We start from the raw sequence: 20,100 nt of genomic DNA, 5'->3' as shown, positions 1-20,100 counted from the left end.
AACATTTATACTGAATCTCACATTATTCTAGACCTTTTGAAATAAATTGCAAGAATTATAGCAGACTCTTTATCACCACCTTCCTCTTCCTCCTCTTCTCCCTCTTTTTTGGTACTGGGGATTAAACCTCATGGTACTTTACCACTGAGCTACATTCTCATCCCCTTTTATTTTTTTTTAGAGATAGAGCCTCAATAAGTTGCTGAGGTTAGTCTTGAACTTGCAATTCTCCTATCTCAGTTTCCCAAGGTGTTGGTATTATAGGCATGTGCTGTCACACCTGGACCATGAGTAGGTGTTTTATATAAATAAGACAGTTATCATAAATGATATCATAGGGTATATATCATTCTTTAATTTGTTTTTTACTCAGCAATATATCTCAGACAACTTTCTGTGCTTAAAAAATCAGTCATTCTAAAATTGTAGTATGTATGTACCACAGTCCGTTCAGCCATCTTCCTATGTTGAGTAACATTTTGGTCATTTCTAATAAGGAAATGGATTTTTAAAGGTTTAGAATGTGCAAAGGGTTGAAGTGAACTTTATCTGTTATACTTAACTCATTTTTTTTCTAATAAGGAGGATGTGTTAATGTACTGTTTGTGCACTTAACACTTAAACAGTTTAATAAAACTTGTTTCGGGGTGACCATTTAACATTTGTACTTACTCCCATCACCTGTATGACATGCTAGTCTATCTGCTCTCTGTGATGTGTATAGACTCTAGTCAACCAGTTTTTCCCTGGGTACTGGTGTCCATGGGGGCTGGAGCTATCCTTCATCCCAGTCTGTTTGACTGAAGCTACATGTTCTTTGCCTCCTTGCTGTTAGCCTCTGTTGTCATCAGTAAACAGAAGGAAAGGCATATATATATATATTATATTATAAGGCATATATATATATATTATATATATATATATAATTATATATAAGGCATATATATATATATTATATTATATATATATAATTTATTTATATATGATTATTTATTTTATATGCATATATAATTATTTGTCTATATAGTTATATATAATTATTTATACATTTATCAATTATAATTAATTAGTTAAACATTTTTGTGATACTAGGGATTAAACCCAGGAATTACATCCCCAGCTCTTTTTATTTATTTTATATTTTGAGGCAAGGTCTCGCTAAATTGTCAAGCCAGGCTTCAAACTTGCAATCCTCCTGCCTCAGCCTCCCGAGTCACTGAAATCACAGGCATGTGCCACTTTGCCCAGTGGGACATATTTTTAGTTCACTGTGGGTTTTCTAAATAGTTAATCTCAATTTAATGCTCTTATATAGTTATCTTATATTGAGCTAGTTCATCTTTTCTTGTTAAAGAAAAATTAAAGTAGCTCTTGTTTTACAAATTTCAGTTTTCAACATAAATTTCATATTTGATGGTTTTCATTTAGAAAAATTTGGCCTTTAAAGTATCATTTGAACTCTATTATTGGTAGAATAGTAAGGAAAGAACACTACCAACACTATAAACTCTAAATATAATCATCCCTTGGTATCCAAGGGGAATAGATTTTAAGGCCCCTATAGATCCCAAAATCTGAGGATGTCCAAGTCTCTTGAATAAAATGGCATAGTATTTGCATATAATGGACATATACACTCCTTTATACTTTAAGTCATCTATAGATGACTTATAATACCAAATACAATGCAAATGCTGTGTAAATAGGTGTTATACTGTATTGTTTAGGGAATAATGGTAATAAAAAAGTGTGTTTACATTCAGCATATTTTTTCCTGAATACTTTCAATTTTCAGTTGGTTGAATACATGGATAGAGAAACTGTGGACGTGGAGGGTCTACTGTAATAGAGTTGCAATTGCATCTTGTGGAGTCTCTTTTCATACTGTATTTTCAGTCATTTATTTTCCTGTTAGGTAAAACAATGAAGAGATGAAAAATAGTCATTTCAAACAAATTTAACATGTAGAAACATTTCTGGACTTGTCTGAGAAAAATTTTCATGTTCCAGAAAAATGTGGTAGGCCTACCATTCTTGTTAAAAAAGAAATAGCAGCCAGTTCCTTTAATCTCACTTCATTTACTAAATTGAGGATAATTCATTAAAGTTGGAGTATATTTTCCAAGTAAAGATAAAATGATTGGCCTCTGTAAACAGAATTTTGGAACAAAATCATCTAAAAATTGTTTTCACAGTATTTCTAAGAACAAAAGCATAATAAATATTTTCATATTGAGGCAGACGTTTAGCAGAAAAAAATTTAAACACTTCAGAGAATCATCTCATCTCTTTGCTGTCTTAAGAGTTGTTTTGGAAATGGTTAAGTGACCATGCAGTGATGGAAAGTTGGCCTATAGTAAATCTGACAGTTTACTCCAGAGCTTTGCTTTCAAATATGCTCTTTAAGAACTGTGTTTGGTGTTTTTTCCCATAGTAAGAGCAGATTGCAAAAGACTTTTGAGTCTTGAAAAATATCCCTTTTGGTTTATGGTTGTGGGAATTTGCTGGGAATATGTTCATGACTTTCACATTTTTTTTTAGCAGAATGAATTGTTTTCCTTACCTTCTCATGCTATATTTGTAAGAAAAATAATAAGTAGATAGAAAGAAGGAAGGTACATGCAACAACTAACCTAGAAGAGAAATAACATGATCATTGAAATCTAAAAGGCAGGAAGGATTCAATCTTTGGGCTCACCTATAATTTGTGCACCATAAATGTAGAAGGAAGTCAGCAGGGACTTTTTAATGACAGTGCTGTCTATGACAGTATCATCAAGAAAGACATTGGCATAAATCATTGGCACTTTGCAAAGTGTCACTTCTGTCAACCTTCTAGTGATGTGATCTTTAGTCTTTCAAATCCATAGACTGGCATTTGGATCAGCTAAGCATCTCACATCCTGTCTTGCAATATTAAAAGCCCTTTTAGCCAATATTGTAATGCTGAAGTAATGCATGTTTTAAACTATTTTTAAGCAACTGACCTAATAACTAAGCTTTGCTCTTGGTATAGCTTGCAGAATTTCCTGTTTGCAAATGCAAATGAGGCCATTATTCATTTTAGGAAGTTCCCCAGGGAAAATAAAAGATAAATGAAGCAGTGGTGATTTTTATATAATTTCAAAGGATTTTATTAGTAAAGCTTTTATTTGCAGTTCAAAGGCAGTTTTACTTTTAATTCAAGAAAACGTTTTTTTGTTAAAGTGATTGATTTTTAGTTGGATGAACTTTACAAAAACAGATATAGATAGGTGTGGTGGCACAGGCCTGTTATCCCAGAGATTCTGGAGGCTGAGGCAGGAGGATCACAAGTTCAAGGTCAGCCTCGGCAATCTAGCGAAGCCCTAAGCAATTTAGTGAGACCCTGTCTCAAAATAAAATGTAAAAAGAATTGGGGATGTGGCTCAGTGGTTAAGAACCCCTGGGTTTAATCCCTTGTACCAAATATAAATAGATAAATAAAAACAGAAATAATGACATTGATGAACAAAATTACTCTTAGCTAGATGAAATAAAATGAATCCATGTATGTACATAATAAGATGGAAATCTATATACTGTAATTTAATTTGAATGAATTCTTGCTCTCAACAGAATTGCTTCTTCCATTTATGGAGTTAAAGTACTGTAGAACTTGCCTTGGTGTTTAGAGATTCTGGAATTAAACTGAAAAAAAATTGTAGAGGCAGGAATATAGCTGATTTCATACCTCCTTATTATATTATCATCATTTTTTTTCTGATTACAGTTCTTTGAGAAAACTTAATTTGGAGTAGTCAACCAGGTGGTTTGGAGTTACAACATTGTTGTTTAATTTCACTGTTTTAAAATTAAGACTCAGGGCTAGGGATATAGCTCAGTTGGTAGAGTGCTTGCCTTGCATGCATAATGCCATGGGTTCAATCCCCAGCACCATATAAATAAATAAAATTAAATTAAGATTCAATTTTTTAGGACAATTTTGGGCTCATGGAATAATTAAGAGAAGTTATAGAGATTTCCCATACATCTCTTGCCTCCATATATATTTATTTTCCCCTATTATCAACATCCCCCCAGCCCCAAATGGTAGATTTGCTACAATTGAGCATACATCATTATTACCCAAAGTCCATAGTTTACATTAGGGTTTACTTTTTTTTTTTTTAATTGTCTTCCAGGACTGATGATTGAACCCAGGGCTCATGTATGCTAGGCAAGCACTCTATTAAGGAGCTACACTCCCAAACTTTAGGGTTTACTCTTGATATACATTCTAGAGGTTTTATATTATATATGATAATATATATATTATCATATGTATCTACCGTTATAGTATCATACGGAGTATTTTCACTGCCCTATAAATTCTCATGCTTTGCCTGATCCTCTCTTCTTCCCGGCCCCTGGCAACTATTAATCTTTTTTACTGTTTCCATTATTTTATCTTTTCCAGAATATAACATAGTCAGAATCTTACATATAAACCTTTCCAGATTGACTTCTTTCACTTAGTAATATACATTTAAGTTTCTTCCTTGTCTTTTCATAGAGCATTTCTTTTTTAGCAGTGAATAATATTCTATTGTCTGGATGTACCACAATTTCTTTATCCATTCACCTGCCAGAGGACATCATGGTAGTCCCCAGGTTTTGGCAATTAGGAATAGAGCTGTTATAAACCATCTATTTGCCGGATTTTGTGGGGATGATACGTGTTTAACTTCTTTGGGCAAATACCAAGGAGCATGATTTCTGAATCATAATTTAGGTTTATGTAAAAAGCTTTTGTAAAACTGCCAAACTGTCTTCCAGAGTAGCTATACTATTATTTGCATTCTCATGAGCAATGATTGGGAGTCCCTGTTGCTCCATATCCTCATCAGCATTTGGTGTTGTCAGTGTTCTGGATTTTGGCTATTCTAATTAGGTGTGTAGTGGTAGCTCATTGTCATTTTAGTTTGCAATATTATGTGGAGCATCTTTTCATATGGTTATTTGCCATCTGTCTGTCTTCATTGGTGAGGTGTCTGTTAAGGGTTCATTTGAATTGGGTTGTTCATTTTCTTAAAGTTGACTCTTATGAGTTGTTTATGTTTTGGATAATAGTACTTGATTAGATATCTTTTGAAAATATTTTCTCATTCTCTTGATAGTATCTTTCATAGAACAGATTTTTTTTTCCTCTCTTTTGGTGCTAGAGATTAAACCCAGGGCCTGGCTCTTGCTAACCATGTTCTCTACTATTGAGATGTAATCCTAGTCCCAGGATTTGTTTTTTCTTTTTCTTTTTCTTTTTCTCAGTACTGGGGACTGAACCCAGTCCCAGAAATTTTTCATTTCATTTATTTATTTGTTTTTTTATGATACTAGGGATTGGTACTCCTTACAACTGAATTACATCCCAGCCCTTTTTATTTCTTATTTTGAGACAGGATCTCTCCCTGTTACCCAGGCTTTCCCAGCACTGTGATCCTCCTGCCTCAGCCTGCCACTATGCCAGGCTGAAATTTTTAATGTAGTTAAGCTTATCAATTTTTTCTTTCATGGATTGTGCTTTTGGTGTCGAAACTAACATTTCATCATGAAACTCAAGATCATCTTGATTTTCTCCTGTTATCTTCTAGGAGTTTCACAGTTTTGTATTTTACATTTAGGTCTGTGATCCATTTTGAGTTTAATTTTAGTGAAGAGTGCAAGGTGTGTATCTAAATTCTTTTTTTTGTGTGTGTGGGGGGCAGGTGTGTATCCAGTTGTTCCATTGTATTTGTTGTCTTTGTTCCTTTGTCAATGATTGTTTGACTATATTTAAGTGGATCTATTCCTGGGTTGTCTATTCTGTTCCACTGATCTATTAGTTTATTCTTTCACCAATACTATACTATCTTGATTTCCTGATTGTTTTAGAGTAAGTCTTAAAGTCAGACAGTATCAGGCACCCAATTTTTTTCTCCTTCCAGATTATATTGCTTATTCTGGAACTTTGGCCACTCTGTATAAACTTTAGAACTAGTTTTCTGATATCCACAAAATTATTTGCTGGGATTTTGATTGAAATTGTATTGCATCTCTGTATTATAGATATGCATTATAGATATGAATTTTAGATATGCATTATCTCAGGAAGAGAACTTGGAAGCATGCTCCTGGTATTCCCAGAATTTTTGTTCTTATCACCATCACTATTACTCCTTTTCCCCTAGTGTCATTCCTTAGGAATATAATATCCTTTCAAAATTGTGCCACAGAATTACAGTGTCTCAGTGTTCTTGGACAAATCAGATTTGTTCTGTTCCCTTGGTTTCCAAGGAGAGCAGAGAAGGATCCACATAAAAAATTAAGGTGGCAAGAGGCCTGCCGTTTCAACCCAAGCTAAAGGAGCTTCTAAGCTTTTCCTAGATTCTCAGAGTATCATTGAGATAGTCAGAATCCCGTTGACCCAGTAACCCAAGGCAGGAGAAGAGGTTATATTTTTCCTTAGGATCCATCCAATTTCAAAGGCATTTTTGTAATAGAAATACCCTTAACAACAAAAACAACCCCCCCCCAAAAAAAAAAGAAAGAAAGAAAAGAAAAAAGAAAAAGAAAGAAAGAAAAAATAGCCAAACAAACGAAAACCTTTAAAATATCATAGGGCTCTTCAAAAGACAAGATATTTTCAAAAATTGCTAAATGTCTGCTTCATTTTTCTATCTGCTTATTTGTGGCATGTTTGCATTTGAATCTTGGCTGTCTGCCTCCAAAGTGACTGAACATTAGCAGAAACAATAAAATGTTAGCTCCTCTGTTTGTATTTTTAAAAAATTTGTTGTCTTTGTTCTTATGTATGGGCCTGTTCCTTTGTTCATAGCAAATTCTGTCTTTATAGGAAACAAGCACGTTATTCTCTTCCAAAGCTAAGTTTAGCAGAACAGTTTTTCACTGGACAAGGTACTAAGCACCCAGTTTCAATTTCAACTCTGCCCATAACCCTGTGTGGAATTAAAATGGAGAGAAAGTGAAACAACAGAAAATAGGGAAGCAAATAAAAGAGATTCTAGTCCTTTGCTCAGCTATGTGACTGACCTTCTTTGAGATCTCCTATAAACAGCTCTATTTCAACCTTCTAGTTATCATTTTATAACTAGAGCATTCCTTTTCACCACAGAGGTGCTTAAGGGTTTTGAAAATTCCAAATGAAAAGACCTTGTCAATCTGACTGGTTTTACCCAGACCTAATTGTACATCAAACTACAGATAGTGCTAACACTGTAGCTTAGAGTGTAGACCTGATTGCCCTAGATTTGCTCCTCCTTTTTCCTGTATGGCCGGGGTTACAGGAGGGCAGACACCCTGTAGGCTGCACTCCCCTGGCATCTGGGTGGTCAAGAGAAAGGAAGAAACCAGTTCTTCCTCTCACTCCTTCTGTGCCTCAGGCAGCTACACTAGGAGTCCTGGCTCCTCTGAACTTCCAGCAGTGGTTCTGGCTCCTATGAACCAACTCTACTCCCTGGATCTGGTAACACAGCCTCAGCTCTTGACCTTGCAGGTTAGCGGATGGGAGAACAGGAGTTTCCTGCTTTTGCTGCTCTCTACTGCATTTTCTCTTCAGTCACTCATATAATCCATTTCCTGTTTCAAATACTTGCAGTGGCTTGTTTATGTGATTGAAATCTGAATAATTCACATATCTATGAAGGTCAAGGAAAATTATTTTATCTTATCTTTTCCCAAAAGAAGAGAAGAAAGAAGGAAGGAAGGAAGGGACATCAGTTTATTTCTGCTTCTTCTTAAGACCTTCTCAGGCCCCCGTTACTCTGTCTGTACTTAAATGCTGGAGGCAGCCCGTTCATGTGGTTTCAGTGTCCTTTTCAGACTGAAACCAACAGCTGTAAGTAGGCTGGGCTTCGGGGATGAAGGAGGAAGAAACCCAAGAACCACTTGTAGAAGGATCCCAGGCAAACTCAGACCTTCTGGAACTGGGAACTCTGTAATTTCTAACTAGGTTCAGGTTCCTCCCTGATGGCCTGGTATCCCATTTCTTGCTTTTTTTCCCACCCCACTTCCCATATATATCCTCCCAAACTCTCCACTAACCCTCCTAGATTTTTATTTATTTATTTATTTTTTTGGCATCAGAGATTGATCCCAGGGGTGTTCCACCACTGAGCCACATCCCCAGCCCTTTTTATTTTTTATTTTGAGACTTCCACTAAGTCGCTGAGGCTGGCCTAGAACTTGCAATACTCCTGCCTCAGCCTCTTGAATCACTGGGATTACAGGCATGTACCAAGGTGCCTGGACATTTTGACAGATTAAAGGGGACTAGAAAGGTATTTTGCACACTGTCCCTCAATTGGTCTAACCCATTTCTCATGATGAGACTGGGACTTGGGGAGGAAAACTACACAAGTAAAGCATGATTTTCACTGCATCTCGTCAAGGGTGCATAGATCAACATGACATCTGTGTTGGTGATAGTCTTTGTCACCTGGCTGAAGTGGCTTATATCAGATTTCTCTACTGTGAAGTTACTCTCATTTTCCCCTTTCCATACTGTTAATGTTAGAGTCTGTAAACAAGTCAGGATGGCTCCTGGCATTTTGCCAGAGAAATGTTAGAGTCTGTAAACAAGTCTGGATGGCGCCTGGCAAAATGCCAGAGGGAGTGGTTTGTGAAGTAACACCAGCGAGCCATTAAGTGTGGAGATTTCTTATTGGTTGACTGATGTATCTATTTTATGTTAATTAAGATAAGCTGTGTGGAATGTATAAATACCTCTGTTGTCCTACAATAAACGGCTCCTACTCCTGCTGTATCAATCTACACAAGTTGTTCGTCACCCCCCGGTTATTTTGCTGCAGCCGGGCTGAGGCACCATACTGTACTCTTGAAAATAAATTGCTCCGCACAGGCCATATTAAATAGTGGGCAGTTATACTCCACTTCTTTGAGGGTAGAATATTGACATATATTACTGGGAATTCTAACTGGGAGATTTGTCTATTATTCTTCTACTTATTTATTTATATCAGTGTGGACTCATATATATTTACTATTAATCTGGGTTATAATACTATAGTACTTTAGTTAGTTGCTTAAATTGTTCCAGCTTTGGCTACTGGGGAATCTTTGGCTATTGGTTCCTGGGGCCCCTTGATGTACTCAATCCTTGTGGGGTTTTTGAGCACTTCCTCACTGTCTGGCACTGTAGGACACTCTAGGCACACCTTGAGTGTTTCCTGACCTAAAAATCAGCTATTTTTCCAGGGAGCCCTGGTTCCTTCTATGGGAGAATGTTATTAGAATCCAAGGTCTGGGTGTACTTATTGCTATCTCTATGTCCCTACTCCTTTTTTATCCCTTTTGTAATCAGAGTGGACCAGCAATTCTTGAACCTGAGGCTCCAAGTTCTTTTTTTTTTTTTTCTTTACTCTGAAGATAATTTGCCTAGCAATAAAGCTCAAAATGTCAAAGCAGAAAAAAAAATGGTTGTTTGGGTTTAGGTTAGATCATTTTGGGGACTATCATAGATTAAGAGATTGGATCAAATGACTTCAAGTGTCACATCCACTGCTGAGGTTCTTTGCTATTTTATTCTAATGGCTTGATGTAGGATGGCACTCTACTTACTTTTTAGATGAGATGAGATGAGAGAGATGAGAACATGGTGTGGGATGGGGAGTACACTGGTGTGGTGGGAGTCGGGAGTTATTTTATGCCAGATTGGAAAAGGTTGGAACTATATGGGGGTGCCGGCCTGCTGGAATACTAGGCCACATTTCTTTAGGCTGAAGTAGCCATTTTATTTAAGAAACCAGACTGATCTATCTAATGTTCTGTAATACATGTTAGAGAAAGGCTATTCAGAGTGAAGTTGGCTGTGATGGCAGAGAAATGGCAATGATGTGCCAGGTAGGTGGTTGATTCCACTAGGGGTCAAGGCTGGGGTGCCAATTTCTGTTCTGTTTCTTCATCAATACATGCATCCTTCTCTTTATTACCTAGTGGACGTAGACATTCAAGTCAACTCCTAGTATTTTAAATACGCTGTATAAAATTAAGTCTGAAGTGGACTGTATAGACTCACTTTCCTTCATAACATTCTGCTCCTATTAGATTTCAAGCAATGTTAGAAAGCCCTAGAGGAAGTAGAAAAATGATATATGTAACACAGTTGCCTCACTGGATGATTGTATGTACATGTATAATCTCACTGTCTGGGGCTAGAAGACTATAGAAGTACATCACCAAGAGAATAAAACCTTCCAAGTCTTGTCTTTGATCCCTGCTGACCTGGAGAGCACCAGTCTTAGATCATCTTCTGAAGGCCCCAGTCACCTAGGCCGTACTTTCCCACCAGTCCTGCTCTTTTTCTTCCTCGGAGTTCAGTCTCTGTGAAGGCTTTCACATATCAGTAAAGGAACCAGAAGAATCAATAAAGGAACCAGATGATTTGGCATGAGCCACTTTCTGGGGATGTGGTGTCCCCTAAGGCACCTGATTCACCCCAGAACAAATGAGAAGTCTTCACCTGCCCATTTCAGAACTTTAAGGAAGGAACTTGACATATTTCAGAACTTTAAAGAAGCAAAGAGAGCTGGGTAGTCCTGCTTGGGAAGCATCCTTCCTCTGGAGCATCCATCTGAGCTCCATCCTCAGCCTGAGATAGGGGTCCTCAGCCTGGCAACTTTGACCCCCACTGGAAATTTGAAACTATCTGGAGACATTTTTGGTTATAAACAAAATCAGAGTTAGGGGATGCTACTGGTACCTTGTGGGTAGAGCCATTCAGTAAGGTGTTAGACACCCCTGACAACAGAAAATTTTCTAATCCAAATGTTACAGTGCTGAGATTGAGAAATGTTGGGCTAATGGGACCCCTTGCATGTCTCAGAGAGTAAGCTGAGTTGAGGAATTGGGAGGTTTCCAGGTAGACAGATTTTGGGCGTTCCTGTGGTTATACAGGGATGGAAATTTAACTGTTCGTTGTTGATAAATATTGATAAAGAGAAAGCAAGGTGAACTTGATTTGTTTGAAAATTGCTTCCATTATTTAAACTTTTGAATTTTGAATGATCTACAAAACTGCAATAGAATAACCCACTAAGCAATCATATCCCTCTTGGTGATATGGGCACAGTGACAGCTCCCGCCTTCCACGGGTGATGCCAAGGGTTCACGCATGCAAAGCACCAAGAACTGGGTCTGGCATGGCTTATCAGAAGGTTCTCAATTAATGTTAGCCCTTATGCATACTCATGGTATAAAAACAAATAAATTCATTCAGTATGAAACTGAGGTCTTATGAAGTCTCTAAAAATCTTTAAATCAAAATTGTTTGATTAAGCCTTTTCTTTGGTATGCACAGTGATTGCCAGGAGCCGGCATCATTTGAGGGCTCAGTTTGTCTGTATGAGGACTGTTAAGACATTAGCTTGCACTAACTAGAATTTAGCACCTAATGATATTCTTGGTCGTCTTCCTGATTGAAGAGAGGGGCTCAGGATGGACTAGTCAGCCAACTAATCCATTTTGATTAACACCCATGAGGGTTGAGACATCTCTCTGTTATACCCCAAGACATCACGCAGTGATTGTTCCTCTGTCTTGTCTTTTCCTGGGCAACCAAATAAGGATTCTCCAGATAAAGAAACACTATAGGACATACTTTTTGTTTACCTGATTTGCTGCTGATGTCTGTTACTTTCCTACCTCAGACCCACAGATTAGGTGTGTGGAAGACACATACAGCTGTGTTTTGCACAAAAAGAAACTTGTAATTTTTCACCAACAGGATGGAAAGACGGCAGAGGATCTTGCTAAATCAGAACAGCATGAGCACGTGGCTGGTCTACTTGCCAGACTCCGAAAGGTGAGAAATTCTGTTCATCTATAAGAAATTCCATTTGTTTGTTTGTTTATTTTCTGTGGTGCTGGGGATTGAACCTAGGAGCTTGCACGTGATAGGTAAGAGTCCAACCATTGAACTACCTCCCCAGCCCTCTACCTATTCTTATTTTAAAAATTCTCAGACTTCCCCACGTTAATTATTAGAGTGAATAGAAGGAAGCTTTGGACATAGGTTTTAGCAAGAGCATCTGTCCCTGTCCTATGGTTTACACATCAATTTGGTATAAGTACATAAGCTCCCCATTTAATTTCTTCTCCCAGAGGTAGACTTGAAAAATAATTCAACTTTTTAACCATTGCTGTGTCTGGTCTTTATCCTGTACTAACCATTTCCATAAAGTAGAGGGGAAATGAGAAAGATGACTGCTTTTTTCCTTTGTGTTTTGAGTTTCCAGGAATCACTTATGCTCCTGTTTATCAAACATTGTTACTCTGAGGTTTATAGAAACATGACAAAAAATAAGTAAATGCAGATGTACCCTTTGCAGCCCACCTCATACATAGCAATTTCATCAAGAGTCTTCCAAATAGACCCTTTAATCTAGGTACAAAATGTTCTTGTTGTAGGCACAAAATGTTCACTTTGGTGTTATTTAAATTGAATAGGTCATAATTGGAAGAGTAAAATGCATAGAGAAATCCTGGGCTTCAAAGTAAAAGATAAATTCTATGCACATTATAATTCCTACTATGTTAAAATGCTTAGAAAGAAAATAACAGTGGTATCTTTTATTTTTGCTATTGTGAGTTAACATTTTTTAAAAACACTACTGTATAGCTCCAAGTTTCCTCTAATGATCATGAAAATAATTTTCACAAAACAAATTTTCTACAGAAATAAATAGATAAATTAGTTGATTGTCCAAGACATGCTCTGGATACCCCACAGTGTTCCTGACATATAGCCCAAAGAGTACCTGCCACAGAAAGTTTGTTGTCATACCTTTGACGTCCACTAGAAGATTGAATTTTCATAGTTGTCCCATGGTCTTGGAGGGAGGTTATAGATAGATTGTAGTAGTTTCTTTCTTTGTATGGAATTTAGATTTGGAAATAACCAACTGTTTCAAGTGTATATATATATATATATTTAAAACCCTTTGAAGTTCACCTGATGGAGAGAGAATGTCATGGATCATTATTTTCACACCCTTCTGCTTTTGATGCTGTGAGGGGCCACAAAGGCACCAGGTAGATGTTGGGTCAACTCCTGGGCCACTGGAGTAACTCCATTTCCCCTGTTTTCTCAAGATTCAAGAGAGAAGTCTAGAAAAACTTCCCCAGCTTAACTCACCTGTTCATACAGGACACAAGTAAAGTCATTGTCAGCTAAGTGTTTTCTTGCTTGTGCACTGTGGACTGTCCTTCTGTGAGTGACAATTTGGATTAGAAAAACAGAGAAAACTTTTTGTTTACAAGCAAAATAAGGTAGATAATGAACTTTTAACATGAAATTTCCTAATTTTTAAATTCATCTTATTGAAGCAATGTCAGCAGCCTAACAGAACATAGCCCCGGTCCCTGTTTGCAATTTCTGGTTTTTGCTGGATTATATAGTTGGTAACCTTATGTCGGGTGTAGAATCTTATGTTTATAGACAGACTGTTCAGATAAAAGGACTATTTTCAATTGGTTACCCACCATCTACCAATAGTAGACTGGTGCCTGGCACCACCCACACACCTATAATCTCTGAGACTCAGGCGGCTGAGGAAGGAGGATCAAAAATTCAAGGCCAGTCTCAGCAACTTTGTGACACCCTGTCTCAAAAAAGCCTGGGGATGTAATTCAGTGATAAAGTGCCCCTGGGTTCAATCCCTGGTAAAAACAAACAAACAAACAAAAAAAACACGAAAGTTATGCTGTTTTTTTCACGGGGTGGATAAGCACAGATTATTGGCCGCTCACTACTGGGTCTCTCTAGTGTCCACTGATAGAAAGTACACTTTGCTAAGACTAGAAAGGGTTTTGGGAATAGGCATACCACTTTCATTACATATGTAAATATGTATGTTAAGGTATTCTTAGATTTCCAAAACTCCACAGAGATATTTCAGCTCCCCTGCAGCCCCTGGTCTAGCTAGGATTTCTGAAGATCAATGTTGTTCCTTCCCAGATGTTTGCTGGCCCTTGCTCAGCTCCCACAGAGGGCAGCACTTTTTACACTCAGACTGGAAAATGCAGTGGCTTTGTTCATACTTGGCCTGGAGTGCTGATCACCATCTCAGAAACTCCCATGGGAATGGGCAGTCAGTTTATCTTTTAAGCAAAAATTAGCTGAAAAATCATGGCTTCCAATAATCCAGCACAAGAGACAACTTCCTTTGGGAGAGAGATAGATATTTTATAGCATTCTGCTGTGTTTTGCTGCCATCTCCTTCTAGGAATGGTCTTTTCTTTTATTTAAAAATAGATTGCCAGGCTGCATGCAAACCCAGATGTTCACAGCAAAAACAGACTTGAAAAAAATGAGGAATTTTGTTCAGGGGGGAAAAAAATTTAAAAAAGACATAAAAGGAGAGCTTCAAAATAATGCCAGGTTTGGACTGGGATTGGTACAGTAAAAGGTCTTTCTCCCTTAATCTATTACCAAATTTTCTGCACCATTCTTAGATTATTTCTATAATTAAAATAAATAAAAGAAGCCTGTGGAGTGCTCCATCCATGTGTTTTAGGAAAGGGTGGCTGTTTTCCAGCTTAGAATTTTGAATTTAATATGATGTGCGTTCCTGCACTGTCTCAGTTTCTCCTATTGATTGTCACCATTGTGCTTTTGATATCTGAGTTTTAAAAAGAATGCTGGGAGGGGGAATATTACAATATTTAGTATTTTATCATTATCCTGTGATTTTTCTCCAAAGGAAAATCAACACAAAGAACATTAATTTTAATGCTCCTGATTGAAAGACATTATCTTTCTTGCACTTAGAACCCAAGGAAAAAGTCTCCCCTTCCTTTTCTCTTTAAGAGGCACAATACAGGCTAGCAGCGGAAGAGTGGAGACTTGGGTGTACAACAGCCTGGGTTCCCATTCCCTCCTTTCGAAGGTCTTGCTGGGCAACCCAAGAACTTACAAGCTCTTTGTCTCTGTGTCCCCTTTTGTCCAGTGGATTAAGTGTGGTGCCATCTTCCAGTAAGGGTCAGATGGGTTGCTATAAATGATGTCCTGAGAACAGTACCTGCACACATAATTGCCATGTGTTGCAGTCGTGATAGACTGTAGAGCACTGTAGTCAAGCCCCTGTAGAGCACTCTTGGAGTAGATGTTAAGGTGTGGCAATTGTGGTGGGGACCCAGGAGATTCATCTGTGATAGTAATCATTTTTAACTCTCAATATGTTTGGCCAGCACTGTAATTTTACAATAGTCCCATGGTTCACAGAGGAGGATGTCCCTGAGGGAAGTCTGGCATCCAAGAGGGTGAGCAACATGCTAATAAGTGCAGAGATGCAATTGAGACCTGAGGTAGCAGTCTCTGCTTTTAGTGCCTTTCAGCCAGCACAGGGCTGCTGTGGTGTTGATGCCTTACCACTGAGCACAATGGTATTTCTAGATACCTTGCTGAGCCTGTACAGAGCAGCCCTGCCTTGAATCAGATCACACTTTGTCTCCCAGTGGGGTGGGCCAGGCTTCTGTTCCCTTCAGCAGCATCTTCTTCTTCTAGAATTCCTATTCTTTTGTATTTATTTGCCTTCGCCTTCCTTCAAATCACTTGACTTCAGATTCCTGATGAGCCAGAAGAGGAGGAGTGATCTGCTGAGCATTTCTAATTGCATTCTATCTTATTTTGGTTTTCTTTGTTATTTGAATATTTTTAGAGTAAGTCCCAAAATAAATAACTAATTGACACTTAGGTACACCTGGATTCTAGAATTTGAATATTGGAAATGATCAAGCTGTGAAAACAGCATCCTTGGAGACTATATGGGGATGAGGGTTCTAGGTTGCATTGGGAGCAGCCAATACCTGCTGAGAAAGCCAAGGCAATATATAATTTGCAGTTATAATTTGGGTCACCTGGTGGAAGAGACTGTTCACAACCAGGATACAATGGGGTTCCAGAGAGAAGAGAATATATTACACTTCGGATAATTTAATATCATTTTTCTGTCAATGATATTTGTCCTCAATATTTTCCAGTGTCTCTTATATGTGTGCCATTGGTGTTTTTTTTTGGTGGCATCTAACATCACAGCATGCTTTCTCCACCTTCATTGTGAAAACGAACAAGCAAAAACAAAACAAAATAAACAAACAAACAAAAAAATCCTGCCTCCACACACTCCCTGAAACCCCTCTGCTGGTACTACCTTCTGTAAGTCACCATAGATTGATTCCGAAAACATTCATGGGAGAAATCATTATCTGGGAAAGCCAGAGTGTCACCATTCTATTTAGTTTCCATGGGGGCCAATTAGCAAAACCAATGCCTCCTATGTTTTTACCTCTCATCAGTTGACATTGCCTAGGAATGGATTTTTGAACATTTGCTGGGTTTGGCTTTTGAAAATGATAAACAGACCCTCTTTTTTATCTGCCAGCAGAAGAAGGCAGAAGAGCAGGAGAGGTGTTTTCCTTTATTAGGTAATTCAAGGGTTGACCCATGGGGTCATAGAGTTTGTGTTAGTGTATTCAAGGGACCCAAGTGATCCCCCCACCCAACTCTGGGTGGTGTGGGGTCTGAGGGATGGCCAGGCCATGAAGAAGGAAGAATATGGGGAAGGGCTGATCTGTGTAGTTTACTCTGGTTCAGTTCAACATGGAGTGAATTGGGGCAGTAGGTGCTGGAACCTGTGGTTTTGTCCCTGAGAATGGTCTATCCACATCTCTTCCCAACTTGGTGACATGACAGTAGGGTCTTGAAGTCAGTCCTGGTGGAGCATTTACACCCTAGAAATCAGAAATCCTGCAAATCAGGTTTCCACTTTCCCGTTGAGCTAGCTTACCAGGACACTCTTCCTTTGGGTGTTTCTGGAAGCCCCCACAGTTTTACTGTGACTGGCATTTGCCACCTTATAACAAAAAGGATGTTCCCCCTTCTACTGTATCCTGTGCAGCTCCTGCCCTTTCAGCCCTGTAAACCTATTCAAAATTGTGATTGCTTAGCCTAACCCAGTTCTTCTAGAAAAAGACGGGATTCTTGTCACCATAGGCAAGGAGAGGGCTGCATTTAGAGCTTGCATTGGACTCCATTTTTACTAAATCTGTCCTGCAAGTCCCATTCTTATCTGATGTTAAAATAATAGTTTCCGGGTTTTGGTGAGTTTGCTTATTTTAGTTTGATTTTTGTTCTAATCAGATTTTCCATAAGCTGATATTAATGTAGTTTACTTTTGCTAAGCCTAAGCCTAGACGGTGGAGAGGTGTCCAGGAATAGTTTGGAAAATAGGACTATATTGGGAGTTGCCCAGAATTAAAAATTCACCATGAGTAAACTGCATTTGCATAACTAGGAGCTGCTGCTCTCTTCCATCTGTTCTAATTGCATTCTGTCACATGTGGAAGCCATATCACCTCTTGGTGCTCTTATCTGGGTTTCTCAGATTGTGGATGATTTTCCCTGTCACCCTGCAGAGGTTTAGTCATCTCTTCTGATGAGAACATGAAAGCTAAATTGCCAGAAGAAAAAGGTGCTGGAAAAAAGGACACTGGAAACCCAAAAATTCACCAGGATGCAAAGAGCAATGCAGTTACCTAATAATATCCATGTATGCATACATTTAAAAGATAGCCAGTGTCTGTGGTATGCCAGCCAGATCTCCCCAGGACCCAGCACTGGAGATTTCTCCAATGAACTCAGAGAACACAGTGAATACAGAACAGAAGGGAAAAGATCCAGTCAGTGAACAAATAAGAAAACTATAGACAGTATGAGATAGATCGGGGGCTGGCAAATAGTGGCCTAGAATCCAAAGCCAGTCCACCACCTATTTTTGTAAGTAAAGTTTTATTAGAACCTAGCCTTAACTCTTCGTTTACTCTTTTCAGTGGCTTGTTTGCATACAGGACAGAGCTGCAACCAGGACCATCTGGTCCTTTACAAAATGATTTGCTGCCCCCTAGTGTATGTGCTTTGCAGGGGATTAAATAGATGAAAATGAATTGATGCAATGTTTTGAGGGGGCAGGGAGCTGTTGTTCCCTGTTTGATCAGCAAACCTGGGAGAAGCCAGCCAGAGGAAGGGTTGGAGAAAGCAGAGAGAGAATAGTGGGTGCAAAGGGCCTGGGGCCTGAGAAAGTAAGAGTTAAGTTTCTTCAAAGGAACAAACAGGAAAGGAGGCTGACTGGGCCAAGGCCAAAGCTTGAGCACTGTGGTGCAGTCAGTGAATGATGCCTGGTAGGACTGGAGAGGAAGCACAGCCTGTGAACCTTGATGAGAAGATTGGTTTGGCCCAGCATTGTGGTCCAACTGGTGTTGGACCTGATTGGTTTGGAAATCTCCTCTAGCTGTTCAGGCTGCAGTGTCAGGGTCAGGAGGAGGAGGAGCAAAGGACCCTGGTAGGAGGTGATTTTGGAAACCAGGTGAGATGTGTTGATACTTGGTTGGGGATTGTCAGGACTCTATTATTATAAAACCTTGGATATAAATACAAATGGAAGCTCACATTCTTGTATATATTCTCAAAGTGAATGATTAAAGCTAAGAAATAGGTAAACGTAACATGTCCTAAAAGTACACCTTTATGACCACCTGGAAAATTCTAGCTCAGAATTCTGCACTACTAATAGTTAGGAACTATGTTTTCTTCCCAACCCAGTTTTTTGGTATGCAGTGAGGGGGGTGCTCACTCACTCTTGGACACCCCAGGCCTCATGTATGTTCCTAGTCACAGAGACTTCAGGGGACACACACAGCAGAATATTTCAAGGCCAAATTTAGATAACACAAAATTCCCAGCTGTTCACTCTCCCAGGGGTGTTTGTAGGACAAGCTCCTATCTGGACCATCCATTGAGGACCAACCCAGGTCTCAAGGTGGTATTGTGGCTCCTTAATAAAGTTTGACCATGGGTGGAATTTTGTGCACCCTTCCAAACAAATTAATATTTATAGCACCTTCTAGAACTACCCTAGAGTTTTTCCTGTTGAGTTGGAAACTCTGGATTGATGAAAACCACCTTCCTAGGGAGAGAGGACTCTGGACCTTCCTGTCCTTGCTGCGCCATCTTGTGGCAATATATGAAAGTTCACCCTCAGCCCTTGAGATTTCAGAAACCTATCATGGAAGGTTAAGTCAAATTGAGTTGTGTTTAGATTCTCCAGGGTTCTCAGTGAAAAGGATAAGAGGTCTTGGATTTCTTTAGAAGTGAAAATACCCAAGGATATTTTGCTTTTCCTTGCTTTTCTTAACCTTTTCTTAACCTCTGTCTTCTCAGAGCCGAGGTTAATGGCAAATGGGTCCATCTCATCCCAGGCCAACAGCTCTTGGTGGAAAGGGCAGGATGCACCAGGTAGATATAAGAAGGCACTGGGCACAGGACAGGAGGGAAAGTGGCACAGTGGCCCCTTTCATGTTCTCAGCCTTTTGATAATATTAATTCTGCCTATCCAAGAGCAAGGTAGATCTTTCCATCTTCTAAGTTCTTCTTTGATTTCTTTTTTTAGTGTTCTGTAGTTTTCATTGTATAGATCTTTTACCTCTTTTGTTGATTCCCAAGTATTTTATTTATTTATTTATTTATTTGAGGCTATTGTAGTTGGGGTAGTTTTCCTTTCTGAGGATTTGTCAGCCTTTTGAAAGCCTTTTTCTGCTTGCTATCCATTGGTCCCCATTTGAAAAGTTAGAATGTATGTTTGATTGTATGATTACCTAGAATTGAGGACATCATAAAAGCCAGGCTTATTTCTGGGGTAAAATAAGATTTTTGTGAGGACAGTTACTTTTTGGGAAACAGCATGTGAGCTTGTGACTGATTCTGAGATGGTGCATCCGTCTTCAGGTTATGGCTCATCTTTCAAATAAACAGCATCTCTGAGAAAGAACAGAAGCCCACATAGCTTCCTGGGATGCAGAAGATTACTCACACTGAGGCCAGAAAATGGAATGAGGTGCTAAAATGATATATGCTTTCTGTCTATGAAAATCCCAGGCAGAGAGGATCTTTCTCATTTTACCTGCTTCTTTTATTGTCATTACTTATAAGTCTACTTAAAATCAAGATGTCCCCAGAGGCATGTGTTCCTTGAGACAATATACAAATGAGGCCGTGTCTTCCCAGGGCATGAA

General features: G+C 38.7%; 1 protein-coding gene across 1 annotated transcript in view; it reads left to right on the top strand.

Moving 5' to 3' along the window:
* Positions 1–7,285: 7,285 nt before the first annotated feature.
* Positions 7,286–20,100, top strand: part of LOC124099792 (death-associated protein kinase 1-like) — a 35,621-nt gene continuing 22,806 nt past the window's right edge. The window contains 3 exon segments of the mRNA XM_046455015.2: positions 7,286–7,510; positions 9,817–9,876; positions 11,648–11,836. Coding sequence (XP_046310971.1) covers positions 7,286–7,510; positions 9,817–9,876; positions 11,648–11,836 — 474 coding nt within the window.

This window comes from Marmota monax, unplaced genomic scaffold, assembly GCF_021218885.2.
Source record: "Marmota monax isolate L192 unplaced genomic scaffold, Marmota_monax_Labrador192_F-V1.1 WCK01_AAM20220418_F8-fsc00483, whole genome shotgun sequence".
NCBI lineage: Eukaryota > Metazoa > Chordata > Mammalia > Rodentia > Sciuridae > Marmota > Marmota monax.
This window is presented reverse-complemented; position numbering and strand designations above follow the sequence as displayed.